Source organism: Ornithorhynchus anatinus, chromosome 4 (assembly GCF_004115215.2).
Source record: "Ornithorhynchus anatinus isolate Pmale09 chromosome 4, mOrnAna1.pri.v4, whole genome shotgun sequence".
NCBI lineage: Eukaryota > Metazoa > Chordata > Mammalia > Monotremata > Ornithorhynchidae > Ornithorhynchus > Ornithorhynchus anatinus.
In genome coordinates, this window is record NC_041731.1 from 92,989,487 (window position 1) to 93,016,029 (window position 26,543).

At 54.8% G+C, this 26,543-nt stretch overlaps 1 protein-coding gene across 1 annotated transcript; it reads right to left on the reverse strand.

Moving 5' to 3' along the window:
• Nucleotides 1–325: 325 nt before the first annotated feature.
• Nucleotides 326–23,660, reverse strand: LOC100080272 (holocytochrome c-type synthase). Its single transcript, XM_029063408.1, has 7 exons — nt 23,596–23,660; nt 17,811–17,970; nt 12,999–13,150; nt 8,669–8,817; nt 6,942–7,061; nt 4,244–4,330; nt 326–788 (listed from the first exon to the last, which is right to left on the reverse strand). Exons 2-7 carry the CDS (start codon nt 17,920–17,922, stop codon nt 590–592), a joined length of 819 nt encoding a protein of 272 aa, XP_028919241.1. The 5' UTR covers nt 17,923–17,970; nt 23,596–23,660; the 3' UTR covers nt 326–589.
• Between the last annotated feature and the right edge of the window lie 2,883 nt (nt 23,661–26,543).

Below are 26,543 nucleotides of genomic sequence, written 5' to 3' on the forward strand. Positions count from 1 at the left end.
GGAGAACCTTTAAGTGCAAAATACGGCATTCTCTTGCATCAGTTCAAGAGTCACACGGTACCTCAAAAACATTAATAATGACCGGCACGTAGCCTTTCGCAGTCACTTTAAGTACGGAGAGGAGGTCTGGGGCGAAGGCGTGTAGCCAATTAAAACTTACGCAATCGTGCGGAACTCAAAAGATAACATGCAGCGTCAGATTTTCTGGAAAGAAATCAAACATCCTGTTCATCAGATTAAAAACAGCAAGTTGTGGCGGGCACTGGATTGGGCTTACGGTTTTTCCGCGGGGTGAACGCACTGGCAAAATAAAGGACGACGGCACTTCACGCGCTTTTTTCTTTTTAATATAAGGGAGCCGATCATTTCGCCGAAGTTGGCAAATCTGAAACCGACGCTCTCTTTTCTTTTAACCGCAAGGCGGGCTGCTGCAGAGAGCAGACTACTATCGGCGCGTAGCGTTAAATTTAATTCCCGGCATTTTTCACCTTCCTTCGCGAACTCGGCGTCGGTCGGAGGAATATCGCTGAGTGTCCTTTTAGGGAAAGGAATACAGTCCAGAGCCTCGTCGGTCGAAGCTGAACGGCGGTTATGAAGTCCAGCGCCACCAAGCTACCTTCATCCTGTCCCAAACAGCGGTAAGAGAATCGAAAGCCGGACGCACGTCCAAAATGGTAAATTGGTAGTCCCTGCCGACTTCTCCGCCATCGTAATAATCGATGACGTACCGGACCTCCGTTCCGCAGCGATCAACAATCCAGTCGTGTCGGTCGAAGGGCAGCTCGTACCTGAGACGGAGGAATGCTGGATCAATATATACGCCTCCGTTTGTAGACGTATAAAAAACCCTCAACACCGTCGGTGTTCGTTAAGAGCTCACTACGTGCCGAGCACCGTCCTAAGCGCTGGGGTAGATGGAGGGAGGGCGGGGATCGTCTCTACCGGTTGCCGAATCGTACATTCCAAGTGCTTAGTGCGGTGCTCCGCACACAGCAGGCGCTCAATAAATACGACTGAATGAATACAGGGTAATCGGGTTGTCCGACGTGAGGCTCGCCAGTCTTCGCCCCCATTTGACGGATGAGGTAACTGAGGCGCCGAGGAGTCAGGTGACTTGGCCAGAGTCACACAGCTGACAGGAGGAGGAGCCGGGATTAGAACCCATGACCTCTGAGTCCTAAACCCGGGCTCTGTCCACTGAGCCACGCTGCTTCTCCAAAACACTCTTTTTTTTTTTTTTTTTATATTAGTACCTGTTCAGTGCTTACTACGTGCCCGGACCTGTACCAAGCGCTGGGGTAGATACGAGGAAATGAGGTCGGACACAGTCCGTGTCCCACGTAGGGCTCACGGTCTCAACCCTCATTTTCCAGATGGGGTAACTGAGGCACAGAGAGGTGAAGCGACTTGCCCGAGGTCACACGGCAGACAAGCGGGGGAGCCGGGACTAGAGCCCATGACGTCCCGACTCCCGGGCCCGTGCTCTGTCCACTACGCCACGCTGCTCTGTCTTGTTTTTCTGTCCGTCCGTCTCCCCCGATTAGACTGTGAGCCCGTCAATGGGCGGGGATCGTCTCTGTCTGTTGCCAGATTGCCCATTCCAGGCGCTCAGTACAGTGCTCTGCACATAGCGAGCGCTCAATAAATACTATTAAGTGAATGAACTTCACCGTATTATAAGGTTTTACTGCCAGGAACCGCGCCTGTTATCTTGCCTGTAAACGCCCAAGCACCTCAGTGAACACCGACGCTATCACGAGGAAAAAAAATCCAATCGCTAGGCAAGGATAATAGGACAGCGCTCTGCCCACAGTGAGCGCTCGGATAAATACTACTGAATGAATAATGATAATAATTGCAGCGTCCGTTACGCAGTTCCTACGTGCCGAGCTCGGTCCCGGGCGCCGGGAGAGATACGGGACAATCAGGTCGGACACAGTCCCCGTCCCACACGGGCCTCACGGTCTCTGCCTTTCCACAGATTTAAGGGGTGAGCCTTCACCGAGTTTCTAATCGCGTTTCATCGGAACTCCCTTGAACGCGCGAGACACTGAGGCAGTTGCACATTAATCCAACAGTGGTATTCACGGGGCGCTCACCGTGTGCACGGCACTGTACTCCGCGCTTGGGAGAGGCCGGTGCAACAGTAAACGCACACGATCCCTGCCCGCAACGACCTCACAGTCTGTTGTACGCTACCGTGCTTAGGCCTGCTGAAAGGTGTGCAAGCCAAAACGGTTTCAAACGGATCGTCTACGTAGACGATTTAGAAAACGGTACAGCTTAGACTTTCGATCAGCGCAGGGCGCGCGGGAACGGGCAGCTGACGGGGCACGGGACCGTGCCGGACTAGAAGAAGAGAAGCGGCGCGGCTCGGCGGAAGGAGCCCGGGCTCGGGAGTCGGAGGACGTGGGTTCTAAATCCCCGCTCCGCCACTTACCAGCCGTGTGACTTGGGGCAAGTCGCTTCGCTTCTCTGGGCCTCGGTTCCCTCGTCTGCAAGATGGGGGTGAAGCCTGTGAGCCCCACGGGGGACAACCTGATCACCCCGTATCGACCCCAGCGCTTAGAAGGGTGCTTGGCACTCAGTCGGCGCTTAACGGATACCGTAATTATTATTATCATCGTTATTAGCGGGCAGAGACCGTGAGGCCCGTGTGGGACGGGGACTGTCCCCGACCTGACTGTCCCGCATCTCTCCCGGCGCCCGGGACCGAGCTCGGCACGTAGGCACTGCGTGACGGACGCTACAGTTATTATTATTATTATTCATTCAGTAGTATTTAGCGAGCGCTCACTACGGGCAGAGCACCGTCCTCTCCTGCAAACAGCTACGTGCCCCCTTCGGGACCCTACCCAGAACGCAAACCCGCATCCCTCTACGCTACAAGCTCCTTGTGGGCAGGCAACGTTATCTACCTCTGTTAACGCTGTACTCTTCCAGGTGCTCAGCAGAGCGCTCCGCGCACGCCTAGGGTCATTCGTTCATTCGACCGTTATCTACTGAGCGCTTACTACACGCAGAGCACCGTACTGAGCGCCCGGAACGTACGGTCCGGCAACAGACGGAGACGATCCCCGCCCGCCGACGGGCTCGCAGTCTACCCGAGAGCCCTCTCTGCACCGGGTAGCGTGTCCGGATTCACTTCCCCGTATCCCTCCCGGCACTTAACAGTTATCGTTACGATGCAACCGCGGCCCTTAGCGTCAAAGACGTTTAGTCAGGCCATCGGTTCTTCTGGCCGAATCCGTACGCCACCTCTTGTATTTCGCACAGATACTAAAAGAACGGCGTCTGATAAGTACTTCCTGTGAGCCAAAGACTGTACCGGGGTAGACACAAAATAATCAGATCCCACGTGGGGCTCACAGTCGAAGTACGAGGGAGAACGGGGACTGACTCCCCATTTTACGTGCGGCAGCGCGGCTCGGTGGAAGGAGCCCGGGCTTCGGAGTCAGAGGTCATGGGTTCGACTGCCGGCCCCGCCCCCCGTCAGCCGTGTGACTGCGGGCGAGTCACTTCTCTGGGCCTCAGTTACCTCATCTGGAAAATGGGGATTAACCCACGGGGGGGGGGGGGGGGGGGGGGGCAACCTGATGACCCTGCATCTCCTTAGATGCAATCTCGCTTAGAACGGTGCTCTGCACGCAGTAAGCGCTTAACAAATACATCATTATTTTACAGATGAGGGAACCGAAGCCCGGAAGCTAAATCACTGGCCCGAGGTCACACAGCGGGTAAGTGGTGGAGTTGGGATTAGAACCCAGATCCTCTGCTTCCCAGGCCCGTGCTCCTTCCACCAGGCCACACCGTTTCCTAAGCACACAAGCGACGGTGGCCACTCTGATACGGGCTAACAGATACCCCGGGGTCCCGACTGTTCATTTTGAACTTAAAGGCAAAATGTGGTGAAGACTTTTGGGGGAACAGATGAGAATAACGATGGTAGTCGGTCCCATCGACCGAAACGGCTGACGGGATCATCGCTCCCATCGCTACTGTGGAGTGGGCACCGACCCTCAGCTGGAGAACCTAAGCGGTGTGAATCAGTGTGAAACTCGGCGTAATCTGAGACAATACGAAAAGCGTTACAGTGAAAACGGACTTCGGTGACGACGGGAGCTGGGCACAATTTTCCGGCAAGATCTCGGTCTGGGTTCGTCCTCATCGCCCGAAATTTTAAAATATACGGCTCCACCTTTAATCTCTCCCACGGCGGAGGTCTTTCGGCACCGCTACTCACCCCATCCAAGAGCGTATCTTCGCTCTCGGCGAATAGTCTTTGGCTTTACCTCCGAATCGGACCAAGGTCGGCCCGCACGGGCATTCCCTAAAAGAGCGAAAGCGAAGACGATCAGCGGGATTTCCTTCCCAGTACCTCTCCTCGAACGCAGAAGATCACAGAGTTGCTGGCTGGATTAGTGACCCATCCGGTGATTAGCTGAGACGGGGCCCCGGCGACCACCCGCTGTACCCGTCGCTTAGGGTCGCTCGGCAGGGAACGGGGCGAGCTGCGGGCAGCGAAACCACGGATGCAATAACCCCCCGCGGAAGAGTGCCCGGCTCCCGGCGCCACCCGAGGCCCCGCTCTGGTTCCTAAGCGCACCCCCTTCCGTAGCGACTGCCGCAGAGGTCTTTCTGATAGCGATCCCTGCGGAGCGCTGGCTCTGAGCTCCTTCGTCTAATGGTGATGCTGCTGCTGCTATTTGTTCAGCGCCTACTAGGTGCCGAGCACCGTTCTAAGCGCTGGGGCGGATCCAGGGTCACGGGGGTCGTCCCACGGGAGGCTCACGGTCTTCACCCCCGTCTTCCGGGTGAGGGCACCGAGGCCCAGAGAAGTGAAGTGACCGACGAGCGGCAGAGCCGGAAATCGAACCCACGACCTCTGACTCCCAAGCCCGGGCTCTTGCCACCGAGCCACTCTGCCGGTCTGGTTTTCCCGAGTCGTTCGCTGGCCCCAGAACGGGAGGGGCTGTTTGAGGCGGACGCGCGAGGGCGGAGAATAACGGAAATGATACCGACGACGGGGATCTCCGTTAAACGCACCGTGCCGAGCGCCGGGGGAGATACAAGATGGACTCGATCTCTCGTTAAAGTCGACCTCGGCAACACGGCTAAAATCCGCACTTCCCTCTTCGGCCCAACCGCCGCCAAGTGGACCCAAGCACTTGACCCACCCCGCCTTGATGACCGTATCGCCCTCCCGGCTGACCTCCCTGCCCCTCCCCGCTCCGGGCCACCCGCGGCTCCGCCGCCCGGATCATTTCTCGACAGAAGCGTTCGGGCCCCGTCTCCCCGCTCCTCGGGACCCTCCAGCGGTTGCCCATCCACCTCCGCATCCAACAGAAATTCCTCGCCAACAGCTTCGGAGCCCTTAATCGCGTCAGGCCCCCTGCTCACCCCCCCTCCCTGATTTCCTGCCACAACCCAGCCCGCACACCTCACTCCTCTGCCGCCAACCACTTCAACCTCGAGCCCGTCTATCTCGCCGCCGCCTTCTCGCCCACGTCCTGCCTCTGGCCTGGAAAATCCTCCCTCTTCATATCCGACGGGCAGTTACTCTCGCCACCTTTAAAGCCTTCCCGAATGCCCACCTCCTCCAAGAGGCCTGCCCTAAGCCATCATTTCCCTCTCGCCCACTCCCTTCTGCCTCACCCTTGCACTTGGATTTGCTCCCTTTATTCACCACCGTCCCCTCCAGGTCCCACGGCACTTCCGTGCACACCCGTGATTTACTGATCTGTATTAACGTCTGTCTCCCTCTCTGGACCGCGGACTCGACTGTGGGCAGGGAACGTCATCGGCAATTCTAATACAGCGTACTCTCCCCAGCGCTCGGGACAGCGCTCTGAACCCGGAAAGCGCTCAATAAATCGACTGATCGCCGATCGGGCCGGACACAGCAATTAACGGCGGTATCCGTTAAGCGCTCGCTGTGGGCCGCGCGCCGTTCTAAGCGCTGGGGTGGATACAGGGTCATCGGGTTGGCCCACGGGAGGCTCACGGCCTTCATCCCCGATCTACAGAGGAGGCAGCTCCGAGGAGTCAAGCGATTTGCCCGAGGTCACACGGCTCACAGGTGCCGGAGGCGGCATTAGAACCCGCGACCTCTGACTCCTAAGCCCGGGCTCCTTCCACTGAGCCACGCTGCTTCTCCTGGGTCACAGTACCTGACCCGACCCACACGGGGCTCACGGTCTAACCGGGAGCCGGACGCCGAATCCTTATCTGATGGATGAGGAAAATGAGGTACAGACAAGTTGAGTGACTTGCCCAAGGTCACACAGCAGGCGAGTGGCAGAGCCGGGATGAAAACTCAGGTCTTGGCTTCCCGGACTGTGCTCCTTCCACTAGGCCACGCTGCTTCTCCGAAGAAAACTCTACACACTTCTGAGTCTCTCTACATTCCCTCCCGCTGTTCTAGGCACTGAGGACTTCCAGGGATCTTGGCAGAATGCTAAGAAAAAGGATTATCAGGGCACTTTCTTTTAAAGAAAAAAAAAAGGCTCATTGGGGTGGAAGTGTCACAGGATTCTAAATTTGTAAAAGTAAAAATAATTACCGTTATTTTCCCGATCTGGCAGATCGGGAATGTGGCTTCTGAAAATGTCCCCGGGATGCGGAAAGTACAGATAAAAAAAATTAACACGGCCCGGGTGGAAAGCTATTCAACGGATGTACGAAACATGTCAGGTCTTGGCCCGTTACAAACTGAATATGCATTTCTGACCAAATAAAAGGTGGACAACTGCTGCCTTTACCGAATGGTCCCCGAGTGTTTAAGTGGTCTTTTTTTAACTCCTTGCTGGAGCCAATTCGATCCAAATACGTAATCAACTATCACAGCTACGTGGGTAAGAGAGGTTCTTTCGTAGAGCCTGGCAAATCTCTAGAGGGACTTCCCAAAAAAAAAAAAAAAAGTTCATCTTAAGTGTACTTACGTGGCATGAAGGGCTTCCCACTTTAAAATCTCTTTCCAGGCCTGTTCATTATTCTGATTATGAATCTTGATAATATTATACATATCTTTCTGATTTATTTCATCGTCTTTCCACCTCCACCTACGGGAAGAAGAGTATTTCAAAAATTCGGCAAATACAGTTAGGAGAAAAAAAAAGTGCGATAAAGTTCGGGCACAAGAAATAAAATGTACAAGGCCATCACACCGTCAGAATATTCTGGCCTTCTAGTAACCTCACGTTGCAAATCTTCAATGAGCAGTGCGAATTCAGACGTTGTCAGAAGACAGATTTCCCTTAAGACCTCACAGCTGGATTGTGGTGATTCCCAACTCACCGCTTTAAAGATGCACGTAGGGTTTCGGAACCGCAAAGTCACGTTTACTTCCCATTAATACCTTGCCGTTATTTCTGAAGGCGGTTTCGGTCGGCAGTGACCCTTCGTTCGCCTAGTCTCTGACTTCTAAGCGGAGCTCCGCTTTCTTGCAGCAGCGGAGAAGGAAAGCAAGGCCCAGACGGGTTGGACAAAGAGGTGCCGTCCTTTCGGGAGGGCTACTCGGGAAAAAGCTGAGGACGGGTTTCGGCCAGGACGAGGAAACGTGGAGAAGCTCGGTGGGGGCCGGGAATGAGTCTCCCAATTCTGTTATACTTCACTCTCCCGAGAGCTCAGTACAGTGCTCTGCGCGCAGCAAGCACTCAATAAGTACCACCGACGGACTGAAGGTTCTCTCTTTCCTTACCGGTACGTATACTCTATAACGTGGCATTCCTCGAGAACGGAGTTATCGTAAAATACGCTATTACTACGGGTGAGAGGCAACGACCGGGAAAAACCTAAGCCCGGAAGTCAGGGAACCTGAGTCGAGAAGCAACGACTGGGAAAAACCTAAGCCTGGAAGTCAGGGAACCTGCCTGAGTCCCAATCCCGGCTTTACCGCCGCGTGACCCTGGGCAGAGCCGCTTGATTTCTCTGAACCTCAGTCGATCGCTATTGCTCTCGTCTGTCCGTCTCCCCCGATTCGACCGGAAGCCCGTCAGAGGGCAGGGACCGTCTCTATCCGCTACCGATCTGTACAATCCAAGCGCTGAGTACAGTGCTCTGCACATGGTAAGCGCTCAGTAGATACTATTGAATGAATGAATGAACCCTATATTCACTGAGGGCTTACGGTGTGCAGAGCACCGTATGAAGCGCTTGGGAGAGCGTGACGGGGGGCCCGCGCAGGGCTGGGTCCAACCTGTCTTGTACCTTCCCCAGTGCTTAGAACAGTGCTTATTATATAAGCACTATTCCCTGCGCTACCGATTTCACAGCATCGGCCCTGGCCCGTGCACTGAGAATCCCTTGCGCCGGACGGCCACCGAACACGCATCCGAAAAACAAAGACAAGCGGAGGGTAATAAGTCACAGACTCATTCACGGGCAAATTCAACCTGCCCCAATACCTTATCAGCAAGGTAGGTTAAAAAAAAAAGACAACGAATCGGCTAAGGGAGATTCTTATTTCTTGAAGGTGGGTTGGGGACAGACTGTTTCGACGGCTTTAAGGAACATCGGTCACTTGCCGCGCGAGTGAAACGATCTTTCCATTCGCGTTTTGAACCCGGCGGAAAATGGCCGCGCCGGCTTTCCGTTCGGGACTGTCGTACGTCAGAATGAAAGCTCGGTCTTCGGGGGTGGCCGTTTTCATTCGACACAGTTTCCTTACCCTTTCCTCAACATTGCATTCCAAAACATCTGCTCCGAGGGATACACCCATTTCTTCTCCGAATCCGCTCTGGGAATCGACGATTCCTCTCGGACAGTCGACAGGGCAAACGGCTGACCCGGGGATGGGGTCTGATTAGGCGGAGGCATCTGAACGACAACAACGGAAACCCCCCCAGCTACTTCAGAAGAATCGCAGCAGTAGAAATAACGGCAAGAATTCCGAGATTCTGTCGGGTCATTAAGGTCACATCTCCTCCAAGAGGGAGGTCTTCCCCGCATTAAACCCTCTTTTTCCCCAGCTCCCCTCCCGATCCGTGACCCTGGGGCGTCTGATGTTCGACTCACCCTCGATCCCCCGGCGCTTGTGTACGCATCTACGTAAATTAGGAGTTCCAAATTATTTATTTACATTAACATCTTCCTCCCCCTCTAATAATAACTAATGATGATAACCGCGGTATCCGTTAAGCGCTGGGGTGGACACGAGCAAATCGGGTCGGACAAGGTCCCTGTCCCAGGCGGGGCTCACGGTCTCACTCCCCCTTTTACAGCCGAGGTAACCGAGGCACGGAGGAGTGAAGTGACCCGTTCGAGGTCACGCAGCAGACGAGTGGCGGAGTCGGGATTAGAACCCATGACCCTGCAACTCCCAGGCCCCTCGGATATCCACTATGCCACGCTGCTTCTCTTCTCTAGACGGTGAGCTTGTTATGGATAGGGAATAGGCCCGTTAATTCTATTAACAATAATTATCACGGTATTCGTTCGGCGCTCACAGAAGTTAAGTGCCTTGCCCAAGGTCACACTCAGTCAAGTGGCGGAGCCGGGATCGGAACCCAAATCCTCTGACTTCCAAGCAAGTACTCTTTCCACCGAGCCACGCGACCTCACTGGGCGCCCCCGAGTACTCAGTCCAGTGCTCTGTAATAATAATAATGATGTTGGTACTTGTTAAGCGCTTACTCTGTGCCGAGCGCCGTTCTGAGCGCTGGGGTAGACACAGGGGAATCAGGTTGCCCCACGTGGGGCTCACCGTCTGCATTCCCATTTTACAGACGAGGGACCCGAGGCACGGAGAAGTGAAGTGGCTCGCCCACAGTCGCACAGCTGCCAAGTGGCAGAGCTGGGAGTCGGACCCCTGACCTCTGACTCCCAGGCCCGGGCTCTTTCCACTGAGCCGCGCTGCTTCTCTGTACAGCGGAAGCGTTCGATAAATGCCACGGATGGACTGGCAAACCGAAGCTCCCCGCATTGGCAGAATGAAAAGCTCGATCGCTGTCTGTTTTCAGTCCCATCCTCGGCCGCCACATTTACTAAGCATCTGCGGAGAGCAGAGCCTCGTAGTACCGGGCCCCTTGGGGAACGTATAAAAGCCGCAAAAGGCGGTCGGTCCCTGCCTTTGCATTCCCGATCGTATGGGGCGGACAAGTGGACACAAATGAGCAAACGCACCTTCCGTTAAAGGAAACACACGCCGATCCGAAAGGGGGGAGCGCAAGGGAAAAAATCGACAGCTTTCCGTGAGCGATAAGATGGCCGACGGGCCAGGGGGATATTAGTCGAGGAAGTAAAAACGGGCAGACGGTTAAAGCCACGCATCTCTTCCAGCGCGGCTTAGCGCAGAGAGGCCGGGCTTGCGAGTCAGAGGACGTGGGTTTTAATCCCAACTCCGCCACTTGTCACCTGGGTGACCTCGGGCGAGCCGCCTCGCCTCTCTGTGCCTCGGTTATCTCGTCCGTAAAAAGGGGCTCAAGACTACGAGCCCCCACGGCGGACAACCTGATCTCCTCCTATCTACCCCAGCGCTTAGAACGGCGCTCGGCACAGAGTGAGCGCTTAACGAATGCCGTCATTTTGTTTTCCCCCACTAAAAGGGGAAACGTCTCAAGGTGAAGTTCATCTCCGGGTGTAAAGAGAGAGGAAAAGGCCAATACGGGGTGTGCGGTCCTCACCGTGCCCTTGAACTGACCCAACCTGCACGTTTCGCCTCTTTGCCTGACGCTCTTGCAGAGGCTCCCGCTCGTAAATCGACCCGTCCGTCAACAGCGTTTACTGAGCGAGGACGGTATTCTGCACGGAGTAAGGACTGCTCGGGAGAGAAGCCTAGAAAGAGCAGCTCCTTACTCGATCACCGCTCGCCCGTGGGCTCCGTTTAACGCGGGTGCAGCCTAACGGCGGCTTCGCGACCGGGACGAGACCGGGCAGTCACAGCGGAGGCCGTGGCACCTGCACCGTTTTCCCTGAGCTCTTACCGTGGCTCCGGGGCCCTGACCTCCCACCCTGACCCCGGCCCCGCCCCCGCCCCCCCCCCCCCCACATCTTCTCCGCTCCGTGACCTCTAAGCCTTCGACGACGACGGCATCTGTTCAGCGCTTACCCTGTGCCGACCACTCTTCGAAGCGCTGGGGTAGATACGGGGCGATCAGGGCCGTCCCACGTGGGGCTCACGGTCTTCATCCCCCTTTTCCAGACGAGGGAACTGAGGCACGGAGAAGTGAGGCGACCTGCCCGAGGTCACGCAGCTGACACGTGGCGGAGCCGGGATTAGAACCCACGATCCCTGACTCCCAGGACCCGGCTCTTTCCACGAAGCCACGCTGCTTCTCGCTCCCCACTCTCGCCCCCCACAGCGCTTAAAATTCTCTATTATAAATGACGTGTTTACATCCATGTCCGTCTCCCCCTCCAGACTAAGCTCGCGGTGGGCAGGGAACATCTCTGTTGTCTCGTACCGGGGAAGCGGCGTGGCCTAGCGGGTGGGGCCGGGGCCCGGGAGTCGGGACCGGGCTTCCGAGGCCGGCTCTGCCATATGCCTGCCGTGTGACCTTGGGCAAATCGCTTCGCTTCTCTGCGCCTCCGTTACCTCATCTGTAAAATGGGCATTAAGAGGGTGAGCCCCGTGTGGGACAGGGACTGGGTCCCACCTGATTTACGTGTTTCTCCTCCAGCACTTAGGACAGTGCTTGGTACACAGTAAGTGCTTCACAATTACTATTATTATGGGCCTAAGCGCTCAAGGCAGTGCTTGGGAGTCACGGGTCATGGGTTCGAATCCCAGCTCGGCCACCTGTCAGCTGTGTGACTGTGGGCAGGTCACTTCACTTCTCTGGGCCTCAGTTCCTTCTTCTGTAAAATGGGGATTCACTGTGAGCCTCACGTGGGACAACCCGCTGACCCCGTATCTCCCCCAGCGCTTAGAACGGCGCTCTGCACACAGTAAGCGCTTAACAAATACCAACGTTATTCTGATTGTTATTATTAAATAAGTACCAGTGATTGACTGATGAGCCTTTTCTGTCTCTTCACTCGTAGAGGGTAGGGCTGGGGAACAGTCTGACCCCAGAGAGTTCCAGGCAGCAATGCGGGGGACGGGGGAAGGGAAATCCATTTGGGAACAGCCATCATTTTATTCTATTTCTGGACCTTTTCTAGCTCCAAGGCGTGGGTGCCCCGACCGAAGAGCTTGAGGGTATTCATTCAACCGTACCGACTGAGCGCTTACCATGTGCACAGCGCTGTATCAAGCGCTTGGAAGGTACAATTCGGCCACAGATGGAGACGATCCCTGCCCACTGACGGGCTCACAGTCCCCCATCACCCCCCAGAGCCTGGCTGTCAATGTACAGGCTCCACTTCAGGAACCCACAGACGGAGTCCAGCCATTTACGCGGTTCTTTTTGGAAAAAAGGGGTCGGCACGGGAAAGGTGTTATCGTGGATTAAAGCCAGCTGGGCCGAGGGTACAAAAGGACACCGAGCCAACGGCCAGGGGACTTGCTCCGCGGCCTGGCTCTGAGACGGACGTGATCTCTCTCCACTTACGCTCCCCCGGGGTTCGCTGTTCTTTGACCGCTTGGGACCGGTTAGGCAGAGCCAATTTGACTCCTACACATTAAAGGACTCACGAAAGAAACGGCTGCTTCGTGGGCCCCGCTCTAATTAAGTCCCCCATGAATTTCGCCCAGCGGTCTCTCGGTCTAGTCAGAGTGATTCGATTAGACCGTGAGCCCGGCACTGGGCAGGGATCGTCTCTATCTGTTGCCGAACTGTCCATTGCAAGCGCTCAGTACCGTGCTCTGCACATAGTAAGCGCTCAGTAAATACTAACGAATGAATAATAATTACGATTATTATTACATCACGGAGCCTACGCGGCGAGGTTTCACTGGACTAACAAGTTATTCATTCCTTTAGCTATTCTTACTGAACATTCTGCCTGGTTTGCTACAGACATCTCATACGCTCCATTCTACAGTGTGCGATTTTTAGGTTCGGGTGAAAAACCCTCCAGCAAAAAGTGGTCGAGCGAAAGAATGTCATCAAAGTTACCATGTTTGTGGGATCTAGATCATCTCGAGTCTGAGACGCAGAAGACTTTACGGGACACTCCACGTATTCGTACGCTCGGTCTTGATGTGCAGGAACCGAGTTGGCTTGGCTTCCGGTGGGTTTCGCAGGCGACCGCCCAGTGACTGGGCAACCTAAAATGCAGCGAAAGGAGTCACGCGTTGAAGGGAGATCCACAGAACGTCAAACTCCCTCAATCGATTGTATTTACTGAGCACTTGCTACGTGCCTGGGACTGTTTAACGAAAGGCACGATACGACAGTGTGAACTCCTTCACGGAAATTGTTTCATGGCCCCTGGTTCTCAAGTGAGCACATTCATCACCCCTTTACTGAATTATAAGGGTTACTAAGGCTGGAGATAATAATAATAATAACGTTGGCATCTGTTAAGCGCTTACCCTGTGCAGGGCACCGTTCTAAGCGCTGGGGTAGATACAGGGTCATCAGGTTGTCTCACGTGAGGCTCACAGTTAATCCCCATTTCACAGATGAGGGAACTGAGGCACAGAGAAGTGAAGTGACTTGGCCACGGTCTCACAGCTGACGAGTGGCAGAGCTGGGATTTGAACCCATGACCTCCGACTCCCAAGCCTGGCTCTCTCCACTGAGCCACGCTGCTTCTCTAGCAAGAAACCTCAGTAAAACGGCTGAGGTGCCCGAATTGATTTTTGGTTTGCTCAACTGGAGACCTCTCTCTTTCTCAAAAAAAGAGTTACCTTTCCCAGAGCCATTTGAGGAGAAACTGAGAACTACGGTCACTTAACTGCCCCGTGCCCTGGTCAGTGCAATGCCCACCCACAAGAGCTCCAGTTTACTGAGACCCAGCGGCCCTAGTGGAAAGGGCTTGAGAGTCATAGGGCCTGGGTTCGAATTCTGCCTCTGCTATCGGCCTGCTCCGTGGCCTGGGGCAAGTCACCTGACTTCACCCTACCTCCGTTTCTTCGGCTGTGTGACGTGGATTATATACCTGGGGACTAGCTAACAGTAATAATAATAATAACGTTGGTATTTGTTAAGCGCTAACTATGTGCTTAGAACACTGTTCTAAACGCTGGGGGAGATACAGGGGAATCAGGTTGTCCCAGGTGTGGCTCACGGTCAATCCCCCTTTTCCAGATGAGGGAACTGAGGCCCAGAGAAGTGAAGCGACTCGCCCACAGTCACGCAGCTGACGAGCGGCAGAGCCGGGAGTCGAACCCATGACCTCTGACTCCGAAGCCCGGGCTCTTTCCCCTGAGCCACGCTGCTTCCTAACAAGCGAGCGTCCATGGCCTAGGGGAACGCAAGCAGGGCACTGGGAGACAGGGGACCTGGGCTCTAATAATAATAATTATGGCATTTGTTAAGCGCTTACTATGCGCTAGGAACAACACTAAGCGCTGGGTGGATCCAAGCAAATCGGGTTGGACACAGTCCCTGTCCCACGTGGGGCTCACGGTCTCGACCCCCATTTTACAGATGAGGGAACTGAGGCCCAGAGAAGTGAAGCGATTAGCCCAAGGTCCCCCAGCAGACAAGCGGTGGAGCCGGGATCAGAACTCGTGACCTTCCGACTCGCAGGCCCGGGCTCTATCCGCTCTTCCACGCCGCTTCTAGCCCCAGCTCTGCCCCGAGTCTGTGGTGACCTTGAGCAGTTCACGTAACCGCTTAGTACAATGCTTTGCCCACGGAAAGCGCTCAGTACATACAATCGAATGAATCCCTCTGTGTCTCGGTTTGCCAGTTGGTTTCCTCTTAGACTGCGGATCCCACGCGAGACACGTACCGTGGCGGTTCTGATTGTTTTGTATCGACCCCGAGTGCTTCGGGACGGAGTGCGGCACACAGCCAGCATCCCGTTCGGACTGTGAGCCCGTCGTTGGGCAGGGACCGTCTCTATCTGCTGCCCAACTGTCCATTCCAAGCGCTCAGTACGGTGCTCTGCGCACAGTAAGCGCTCAGGAAATACGACTGAATGAATGAGTGAATGAATTTAATGCCATTATTATTCCTGCCAAGTCACTGGGAGGCTTCACCTCATTTGCCAGGGTTTTCCTAACCTAACCTGAGGGACTGATTCATCACGAGAAAAAGTTTATTCAAGCTTCCATCCCTTTATAGTGTCCACTAGATTTTCGGCTCCTCGAGGGCAGGGATGATAATAGTGTTGGTATCCGTTAAGCGCTTACTACGGGCCGAGCACCGTTCTGAGCGCTGGGGGAGATACAGGGTCATCAGGTCGTCCCCCGTGAGGCTCACAGTTAATCCCCATTTTACAGATGAGGGAACTGAGGGACAGAGAAGTGAAGCGACTCGCCCACGGTCACACAGCTGACGAGTGGCAGAGCTGGAATTCAAACCCTTGACCTCTGACTCCGAAGCCCGGGCTCTGTCCACTGAGCTACGCTGGATGACGAATATTAACTCTTGTATTGTACTTTCCCATGCACTTAATACAGTGTCCCGCACATAAATAAATATGGGTACGTGATCCCACAGATTTCCACGCCACGCAATCGGTTAGGTTCCATTCCTAAACCGACCCCCAAATCACGACTGAGACCTACCATTAATGAAAATTACGGGGGAAAAAAATCCCTCCACACCACCCCTTATCCTATTCCTAGGGGATGCCTGTTCCCGTGCTCCCCAAATTTGGCCTTCTCCCCTTGTTCTACACCCCGAGATTTTTTTTTTTACAAAAAAAAAAAAAAAACAACAACCCGGGGCGGTCGCGTAACAGCGACTTTAGGCTCGATCCGGCTGCACGGGCGAGCTCGATGTGGGCAGGGAGCGCGTCTCCCCCCCGTTGGGAGGCTTGGGACCCTCTCAAGCCCTCGATGCGGTGTTCTGCACAGGGTAAGCGCTCAATCAATACAACCGACCGACCGACTGATTAGGGCCGGCGGCTCGGGCGGCCGGGGACCGCCCCGGTCGTGGCCGGAACGGCAAGAGCGGAGGGAGGGGGTAGAATCGGGATGAGGAAGAAGAGACGAGGAGAGGGGAGAAAGGGGATTTCTTGGTCAAAATCAAAGGCAGAGATCCTTGGTCAAATCAGAAACCGGTAGGTGACGTTCCACCCGATTTAAGTATGGTGGTTGCTCACAACCAGGGGTACCCTGGAATAGATGTGTTTTCAGGTAAATGCACGAATGGAAATCTTAGACTCTGTGTAAGCAACTTTAATATTTATATCAAAGAGCATTTAAATTACAAGTTCCTTGAAGACACAGATCCCACTGTTTTGGGTTGTTTTTTTAAAAAAACTTTCCCAAGCATCTAGCACGGCCTACTGGAGAGAACACGGGACGGGGGAGTCAGGAAGCTGGGTCTTTAGTCCAGGCTCCACCGCTCGCCCGCCGTGTAGCCCTTAATTTCTCCGTGCCGCGGTTTCCTCATCTACAAAATGGGATAAAATACCCGTTCTTCCTTCTTCTTCTTCGACTATGAGCCCGTGGCTCTGATTATCGATTCATATTCTGACGGTCTGAATTGAGGACCCTCAGGGAACCACGCTCTTTCCAGCGTTCTTGGGGGCCATATTAGAAAAATTCTAGCTCCCGCCGTCAACATGCTTTTGGTAGCAGAGGGGCATCTACCAATCTATGGTTTCCACTGAGCGCTTGCTTTGGGCAGAGGACTGTACGAAGCAGCCCATTTCCGGGCTGTCAATTCCTTCTGTGGACCGTAAGCTCTCTGGGGGTAGGGAACGTGTCTCTGTTGAACTGAACCCTCCAAAGTGCTCAGTAGAGTGCTCTGCCCTCAATAAGTGCTCAACAGATATACAACAGAGTGTGACCGGGAGCCCGTTGTTGGGTAGGGATCATCTCTGTGGCCAAATTGTCCTTTCCAAGCGGTTAGTAGAGTGCTCTGCTCTCAGTAAGTGCTCAATAAATACGACTAGGAGACTACAGTGCAATAGGGTGTGACCGCGAGCCCGCTGTTGGGTAGGGATCATCTCTATCTGTGGCCAAACTGTCCTTTCCAAGCGCTTAGTAGAGTGCTCTGCTCTCAGTAAGTGCTCAATAAATACGACTAGGAGACTACAGTGCAACAGGGTGTGACCGTGAGCCCGCTGTTGGGTAGGGATCATCTCTATCTGTGGCCAAACTGTCCTTTCCAAGCGCTTAGTAGAGTGCTCTGCTCTCAGTAAGTGCTCAATAAATACGACTAGGAGACTACAGTGCAACAGGGTGTGACCGGGAGCCCGCTGTTGGGTAGGGATCATCTCTATCTGTGGCCAAACTGTCCTTTCCAAGCGCTTAGTAGAGTGCTCTGATCTCAGTAAGTGCTCAATAAATACGACTAGGAGACTACAGTACAAGAGAGTGTGACCGCGAGCCCGCTGCTGGGTAGGGATCATCTCTATCTGTGGCCAAACTGTCCTTTCCAAGCGCTTAGTAGAGTGCTCGGCTCTCAGTAAGTGCTCAATAAATACGACTAGGAGACTACAGTGCAACAGGGTGTGACCGGGAGCCCGCTGCTGGGTAGGGATCATCTCTATCTGTGGCCGAACTGTCCCTTCCAAGCGCTTAGTACGGTGCTCTGCACACAGTCAGCGCTCAATAAATACGATTGAATGAATTATCTTCTACCTTCTCGGCATTTGGCAGGTAGTAAAGCCCTTAATGAAAACCACTATTACCGTCAAGGGCGCAATAACTACAAACCACTATTACCGTCAAGGGCACGATAACTACTTCCGGATTAAGTGACTCCTGTCCACAGCCTAGCCCGAGAAGTACCGACCGCTCCACTCGGTTAATATCCTGTAAAACACGAAGGGCATTTTCCCGTGAAGCGGCGCGTTACCTCGCGCTTTCCCTTCGTGCACGGGACACCCCGAGGGCGGGGACGCCGGCCGAGGAGCCGATCCGTCCGGGGTCGGGACGGCGACGGCAGGAGTCGACGCAGACAGACCCATCGCTGACTGCTGGGTTACGCGAACACTTCGGAGGATCTAAATGCGCATCTGAAAAAGACACAAGCCCCAGAAAGTGAGGGCCAAAGTTTCCCTTCAGAATAATAACGCTGGCATTTAAGCGCTTACTAGGTGCAGAGCACCGTCCTAAGCGCTGGGGTGGTTACAGGGTCGTCGGGGTGTCCCCCGTGAGGCTCGCCGTCTTCATCTCCGTTTGACACATGAGGTCACTGAGGCCCAGAGAAGTGAAGTGACTTGCCCGCGGTCACCCAGCTGACGAGTGGTGGGGGCCGGAATTCGAACCCGTGACCTCTGACTCCCGAGCCCGGGCTCTTGCCACTGAACCACAGATGGGTGGGACCTGATTATCTGGTATCTCCCCTAGCCCTTAATGCAGTCCTTGGCACATAGTAAGGACTTAAATACCCTCATTAGGAACAAATACCATACATATATATATATATATATATATATATATATATGGTATATATACACCATATATATATAATATAGGTATATATACCGTATATATATATATATAATATTGGTATTACTGGTATAATTGGCATAACATTGAGAAGCAGCGTGGCTCAGGGGAAAGAGCACGGGCTTTGAAGTCAGAGGTCATGGGTTCGAATCCCCGCTCTGCCACTTGTCAGCTGTGTGACCGCGGGCCAGTCGCTTCACCTCTCTGGGCCTCAGTGACCTCATCTGTCAAATGGGGATGAAGACTGTGAGCCCCACGTGGGACATCCTGATTCCTCTGAGTCTACCCCAGCGCTCAGAACAGTGCTCGGCACAGAGTAAGCGCTTAATAAATACCAACATTATTGGTATATATACCATATATACAACATAGGTACACGAGGGCTAGCTCATTTTTCTGGAGGCTTTTCCCCCGATGACGCTAAGGGGCTGCGCGAGGATCAGGGGACGCGCCGCCCACTGCCAACGATATCTTCGTTCTGCAGCCCGGGCACTTGGGGTCCACACCCACGACAAGCCCCGCGGCGCCGGGGCGGTGGCCGCAGCCCCCGCGACTCCCCGAACTCACCCGTCGCTCCCCCGCAGCGTGGCTCGGCGGGAAGGGCCCGGGCCGGGGGGGCGGGGGGGGGGGGTCAGAGGTCACGGGTTCGAGTCCCGGCTCGGCCACTTGGCAGCTGGGTGACCGCGGGCCAGTCGCTTCACTTCTCTGGGCCTCAGTGACCTCATCTGCCAAATGGGGATGGAGACTGTGAGCCTCGCGGGGGGACGACCCGATGACCCCGGATCTCCCCCGGCGCTCAGAACAGTGCTCTGCACATAGTAGGCGCTTGACAGATACCAACATTATTATTATTATTGAGCACTTTCAGCGTGTGGGACACCATACTAGGTGCCTGGGGGAGTCCGGGACACAGCGGACGGTGCGTCTGTTGGTATTTTGTATTCTCCCAAGGGCTCCTCTACACTGTAAGCTTGTGGTGGGCAGGGAATGCACCTGCTTTTTGCTCTCTTGTACTCTCCCAAGTGCTGAGCACAGTGCTCTGCGCGCAGTAGGCGCTTGGTAAATACGACTGAATGAACGAGGTTGGCAGACACGTTCCCCGCTCCCGAGTTTGCAGGGGGTGGATGAGGCCCCGGGGACGGCAGAGAAGCAGCGTGGCTCAGTGGGAAGAGCCCGGGCTCGGGAGTCGGAGGTCAGGGGTTCAAATCCCGGCTCTGCCGCCTGTCAGCTGTGGGACCGCGGGCCAGTCGCTTCACTTCTCTGGGCCTCAGTTCCCTCCTCTGTGAAATGGGGATGAAGACCGCGGGCCTCACGCGGGACGACCTGACGACCTCGTATCAACCCCGGCTCTTAGAACGGTGCTCTGCACACAGTAACTGCTTGACAAATACCAACATTATTATGATGATTATTTTTCACCGTTTCTCTGGGCCTCAGTCACTTCATCTGTAAAATGCGGACGAAGACTGGGAGCCCAGGTGGGACAACCCGATGACCCTGCATCAACCCCAGCGCTTAGAACAGTGCTTGGCACAGAGTGAGCGCTTAAGAAAGACCGTCATTATTATTATTAACTTCTCTGGCCTTCAGTTCCCTCATCTGTAAAACGAGGATGAAGACCGGGAGCCCCACGTGGGACAACCTGATCACCTTGTACCAACCCCGGCGCTTAGAACAGTGTACTATGTACTCGTACACAGTAAACGCTTAAATACTGTCATTATTATTATTATTATTATTATTATTATCATCATCAGGGGGTCAAAGGCCGGGGTCGCAGCCCGGACCGCCACCCTCTGGCCCGGGAAGCGGCGTGGAAGGGAGATGACGGAAAAAGGTCTCTACAGGGACCGAGAAAGTCACCGAACGAGTAAGTGTCCTCGCTTTTTAAGAGTTGGCTGGTCCCTGTTCATTCTCTCCTTCGTTTTCAGAGACCAGGCAAGCAAAAAAAGCTGGACCTCATTTCTAGAATTCAACTGTTTGAGCCTGGCGTAGTGATGATAATTACGGTATCTGTCGAGCGCTTACTACGGGCCAGGCGCCGGGGGTGGAGAGAAGCAAATGGGGTTGGACACGGTCCCCGTCCCACGTGGGGCTCACCGTCTCCAGCCCCATTTTCCGGACGAGGCAACGGAGATCCGGAGAAGCGAAGGGACTTGCGCGAGGTCGGGGCCGGGATTAGAACCCGTGACCTCCCGAGTCCCGGGCCCACGCTCTGTCCACTCTGTCCTAAGCGCTTGGCCCAGCGGCGGGTTGAGGGGGTGCCTGCTTCTAACACCCCGAGGTCACCCGAAAGGGACGGGGTCACCCGGCTCCGCCTCACCTCCCTTCCCCCCCCCCCGGGCCACGTCCCTCACTGTCACATTTATTGAGCGCTTACTGTGTGCGGCGCACTGTACTGAGCACTCGGGAGAGTCCAGTACAACAACGGACAGTCCCATTCCCCGCCCACAGCGAGCTGACTTTCCAAAGCAGCACGTGCTCTAGCGGAAAGAGCCCGGGCCTGGGAGTCGGAGGGTCGCGGGTTCAAACCCTGACCCCGCCACATGTCAGGGTGACCTTGGGCAAGGCGCTTCGCCTCTTTGTGCCTCTGTTCCCTCATCTGTAAAACGGGGATAAAGACCGTGAGCCCCACGTGTGGGACAACCTCATCACCCTGGATCCCCCCCCCGCACCCCGGTGCTTCGCACAAAGTAAGCGCCTAACGGATACCGTCATTAGCACAGAAGGTCATCAGGTTGGCCCACGTGGGGCTCCGTCTCTGATCCCCATCTGTCGTTTTGCCGTCTGTGTCCCCCGTTTCGACTGCGGGCCCGTCGTTGGGCAGGGATGGTCTCTATCTGGTGCCCAGTTGTAATAACAATAATAATGATAATAATGACGTTGGTATTTGTTAAGCGCTTACTATGTGCCGAGCACCGTTCTAAGCGCTGGGGGAGACACGGGGGAATCGGGTCGTCCCACGTGGGGCTCACAGTCTTCGTCCCCATTTGACAGATGAGGGAACCGGGGCACCGAGAGGTGAAGTGACTCGCCCGAAGTCACCCAGCGGACAAGTGGCCGAGCCGGGATTCGAACCCATGACCTCGGACTCCAAAGCCCGTGGCTCTTTCCACTGAGCCACGCTGCTTCTCTAATTGTCCTCTCCAAGCGCTTGGTACACTGCTCTGCACCCAGTGAGCGCTCGATAGATACCACTGAATTTGTGACAGAGGAGGGAACTGAGGCCCAGAGAAATGAAGTGACTTGCCCGAGGTCACCCAGCAGCCAAGTGGTGGAAGCAGGATTAATAATAATAATTACGGTAACTGGGAGAAGCAGAGTGGCTTAGGGGAAAGAGCCCGGTCATGGGAGTCAGAGGTCATGGGTTCTAAACCCGGCTCCACCACTCATTCATTCATTCATTCAATAGTATTTATGGCGCGCTTACCATGTGCAGAGCACCGTACTAAGCGCTTGGAACGGACAAATCGGTAACAGAGACAGTCCCTGCCCTTCGACGGGCTCACGGCCTAATCGGGGTTGACGGACAGACGAGAACGACGGCGATAAATAGAATCGAGGGGATGAACATCTCATAAAAACCATGGCAAACGAATAGATTCAGGGTGATGTACATCTCATTAAACAAAATAAACAAAATAAATAGGGTGATGAAGCGATATACAGTTGAGCGGACCACAGCCGTGCGACTGTGGGCAAGTCACTTCACTTCTCTGTGCCTCAGTTCCCTCATCTGTAAAACGGGGATGAAGCCTGGGAGCCCCAGGGGGGAACCATCTGATGACCCCGTATCTCCCCCAGCGCTTAGAACAGTGCTCGGCACATAGGAAGCGCTTAACAAATACCCACATCATTATTATTATTATTATTATTATTAAAGGGGGGATGAAGACTGTGAGCCCCACGGGGGTACAACCTGATGACCTTGAATCACCTCCAGCGCTTAGCACAGTGCTCTGCACAGAGTAAGCGCTTAATAAATACCCACATTATTATTATTATCATTAAAGTGGGGATGAAGACTGTGAGCCCCACGGGGGACAACCTGATGACCTTGAATCACCCCCAATGCTTAGCACAGTGCTGTGCACAGAGTAAGCGCTTAACAAATACCCACATTATTATTATTATTATTAAAGTGGGGATGAAGACTGTGAGCCCCACGGGGGACAACCCGATGACCTTGAATCACCTCCAGCGCTTAGCACAGTGCTCTGCACTGAGTAAGCGCTTAACAAATACCCACATCATTATTATCATTAAAGTGGGGATGAAGACTGTGAGCCCCACGGGGGACAACCCGATGACCTTGAATCACCCCCAGCGCCTAGCACAGTGCTGTGCACAGAGTAAGCGCTTAATAAATACCCACATTATTATTATTATTATTAAAGTGGGGATGAAGACTGTGAGCCCCACGGGGGACAACCTGACCTTGAATCACCTCCAGCGCTTAGCACAGTGCTGTGCAGAGAGTAAGCGCTTAACAAATACCCACATTATTATTATTATTAAAGTGGGGATGAAGACTGTGAGCCCCACGGGGGGACAACCCGATGACCTTGAATCCCCCCAGCGCTTAGCACAGTGCTGTGCACAGAGTAAGCGCTTAACAAATACCCACATTATTATTATCATCATTAAGGTGGGGATGAAGACTGTGAGCCCCACGGGGGACAACCCGATGACCTTGAATCACCTCCAGCGCCTAGCACAGTGCTGTGCACAGAGTAAGCGCTTAACAAATACCCACATTATCAGGATTAAGTGGCAGGGCCGGGATCAGAACCCACGACCGGGTCCTGCCTCTACCCGCCAGGCCTCTGCAAAAGCACCCCGGCGCGGTGCTTGGCGCCTGGGCTGCCCGAGGTCATGGGTTCGAATCCCGCCCGGGCCCCTGGCCCAGTCACGTTCCCCCCCCCACCCCCCGGGCCTCGGTGAGCTCATCCGCAAAATGGGGCGGCACCCCACGTGGGGTGACCTGCCGACCCGGGACGCCCCCCCCCCCCCCCCGGCGCTTGGCACAGGGCTCGCAGACAGCCAAAGGGACCATTGTGCGGTCTGTACATGCAGCATTAGAGGAAACGATCATAACAAGAAGAAGAAGAAGAAGAATAGCAATAAGAAGAATAATGGGGAGCGGGGGGGAGGGGAAACCGGTCCCCCCGACCTCCTGCCCCACTCACGCCGACTTGACCTCCCGCCGCCGCAGTCTCGCGAGACTCGCGCCCCCTCCCCCCGACCGCCCGGGCGCGTGACGTCATGGCGCGCGCGGCCCCACCGCCCGCCGCCGCGGGGGATGCCGGGAGCGCGGGGCGCGCGAGCGGCCCGGGGGGGGGGGGGGGGGGGAGAAGAGGCGCCAGCCGCTCCCAGGGCGCATGCGCGCGAGGCCCCGCGGCTGGGGGGGAGGGGGCGAGGCGCGAGCCGCTCCCAGGGCGCATGCGCGCGAGGCCCCGGCAGGGGGGGAGAGGTGGGGGCGAGGCGGGAGAGGAGGGGGCGAGGCGCCACCCGCTCCCAGGGCGCATGCGCGCGAGGCCCCGCGGGTGGGGGGGGGAGGGAGCGAGGCGCGAGCCGCTCCCAAGGCGCATGCGCCCCGGGGCGCGGGAGGCCCCGGCGGGGGGGGGAGAGGAGGGGGCGAGGCGCCAGCCGCTCCCAGAGCGCATGCGCGTGAGGCCCCGCGGGTTGGGAGGGGGGAGGGGGCGAGGCGCGCGCCAGCCGCTCCCAGGGCGCATGAGCGTGAGCCCCCGCGGGTTTGGGGGGGGAGGGGGCGAGGCGCGAGCCGCTCCCAGGGCGCATGCGCTCGGGAGCGCGGGGCGCGCGGGCGCGTGAAGCCCCGAGGGTGGGGGGAGGAGGGGGCGAGGCGCGAGCTCCTCCCAGGGCGCATGCGCCTCAACCGTCCCTCGCAGCGGGCGGGGCCGGGCCTGTGGGGGCGGGGCGACTCTGAGCGTCATTCATTCATTCATTCATTCATTCATTCATTCATTCAATAATTGAGCGCTTACTACGTGCAGAGCACTGGGCTGAGCGCTTGGACTGGACAGATCTGCCACAGATAGAGACAGTCCCTGCCCATTGACGGGCTTACAGTCTAATCGGGGGACACAGACATAATGATAATAATAATAATAACGTTGGTATTTGTTAAGCGCTTACTATGTGCAGAGCACTGTGCTAAGCGCTGGGGGAGATACAGGGCCATCAGGTTGTCCCACATGAGGCTCACAGTTAATCCCCATTTTACAGACGAGGGAACTGAGGCCCAGAATTCATTCATTCAATAGAATTTATTGAGCACTTACTATAATAATAATGTTGGTATTTGTTAAGCGCTTACTGTGTGCCGAGCACTGTTCTAAGCGCTGGGGTAGACACCGGGGAATCAGGTTGTACCACGAGGGGCTCACAGCCTTAACCCCCATTTTACAGATGAGGGAACTGAGGCACAGAGAAGTGAAGTGACTTGTCCACAGTCACACAGCTGACAAGTGGCAGATCGGGGATTCGAACCCATGACCTCTGACTCCAAAGCCCATGCTCTTTCCAGTGAGCCACGCTACTTACTATGTGCAGAGCCCTGTGCTAAGCGCTTGGAATGGACAGATCTGCAACAGAGAGAGACCGTCCCTGCCCGCTGACGGGCTCACAGTCTAATCGACATAATAAGCAGAATAATCATAATGATAAGAATAATAAAAGATGATGACGGTACTTGAGGAGCGCTTACCATGCGCCGAGCGCTGTTCTAAGCGCTGGACGCCAGAATGATCGTAAATCTAATCATAATGATGGTTATTTGTGAAGCTTCACAGGCTTCATCCCCATCTGACAGATGAGGGAACTGAGGCCCAGAGAAGGGAAGTGATTGGCCCCAGGTCACACAGCTGACAAGTGGCAGAGTCGGGATTTGAACCCATGACCTCTGACTACCAAGCCCGGGTTCTTTCCCCTGAGCCACGCTGCTCCTCTATTATAGATTTTTATATATTCTATCATTATATATATGTACATATAATGGTAGAATATAGAATTATAGATGCATACACACATCATTATGCCATTCATTGATCAAGAAGAGAATTGGAGAGGACTTTGGAACATAATAATAATGTTTCTTAAGCACTTACTATTCATTCAATCGTATTTATTGAGCGCTTACTATGTGCAGAGCAGTGGACTAAGCGCTTGGAATGTACAATTCGGCCACAGATAGAGACGATCCCTGCCCATATGTGACAAGCAATGGTTTGTCATCTGTAAAATGGGGATGAAGACTGTGAGCCCCACGTGGGGCCACCCGATTCCCCTGTGCCTACCCCAGCGCTTAGAACAGTGCTCGGCACATAGTAAGGGCTTAACAAATACCAACGTTATTATTATTATTATTATTATTATTGTAAGCGCTGGGGTACATACAAGGTTATCAGTTTGGACACAGTCCCTATCCCATATAGGGCTCACAGTCCAGGTAGGAAGGAGTGGGCTTCATCCTCCTTTTACAGATGAGGAAACTGAGGCCCGGAGAAGTGAAGCGACTTGCCCAAGGTCACACAGCAGACAAGTAGCAGAGCAGGGATTAGAACCCACGCCCTCTGACTGCCAAGCCCGGGCTCTTTCCGCTAGGCCGGGCGGTTTCTCATTTATTTTAATGTCTGTCTTCCCCTGTAGACTTAAACACCTCGTGGGCAGGAATCACGTACACCCGCTCTGTTGTACTGTTCTTTCCATTCAGTCATTCAATCGTATTTATTGAGCGCTTACTATGTGCAGAGCACTGGACTAAGCGCTTGGAATGGACAATTCGGCAACAGATAGAGACCGTCCCTGCCCAACGACGGGCTCACAGTACAGCGTGGCTTAGTGGGAAGAGCCCGGGCTTGGGAGTCAGAGGTCATGGGTTCGAATCCCGGCTCCGCCACTTGTCAGCTGTGTGACCTTGGGCACGTCACTTCACTTCTCTGTGCCTCAGTTCCCTCCTCTGTAAAATGGGGATGAATAATAACACTAATGTAGGTATTAGTAAAGCGCTTACTATGTGCAGAGCACTGTTCGAAGCGCTGGGGAGATACAGGGTCATCAGGTTGTCCCACATGGGGCTCACAGTGTTAATCCCCATTTTACAGAGGAGGGAACTGAG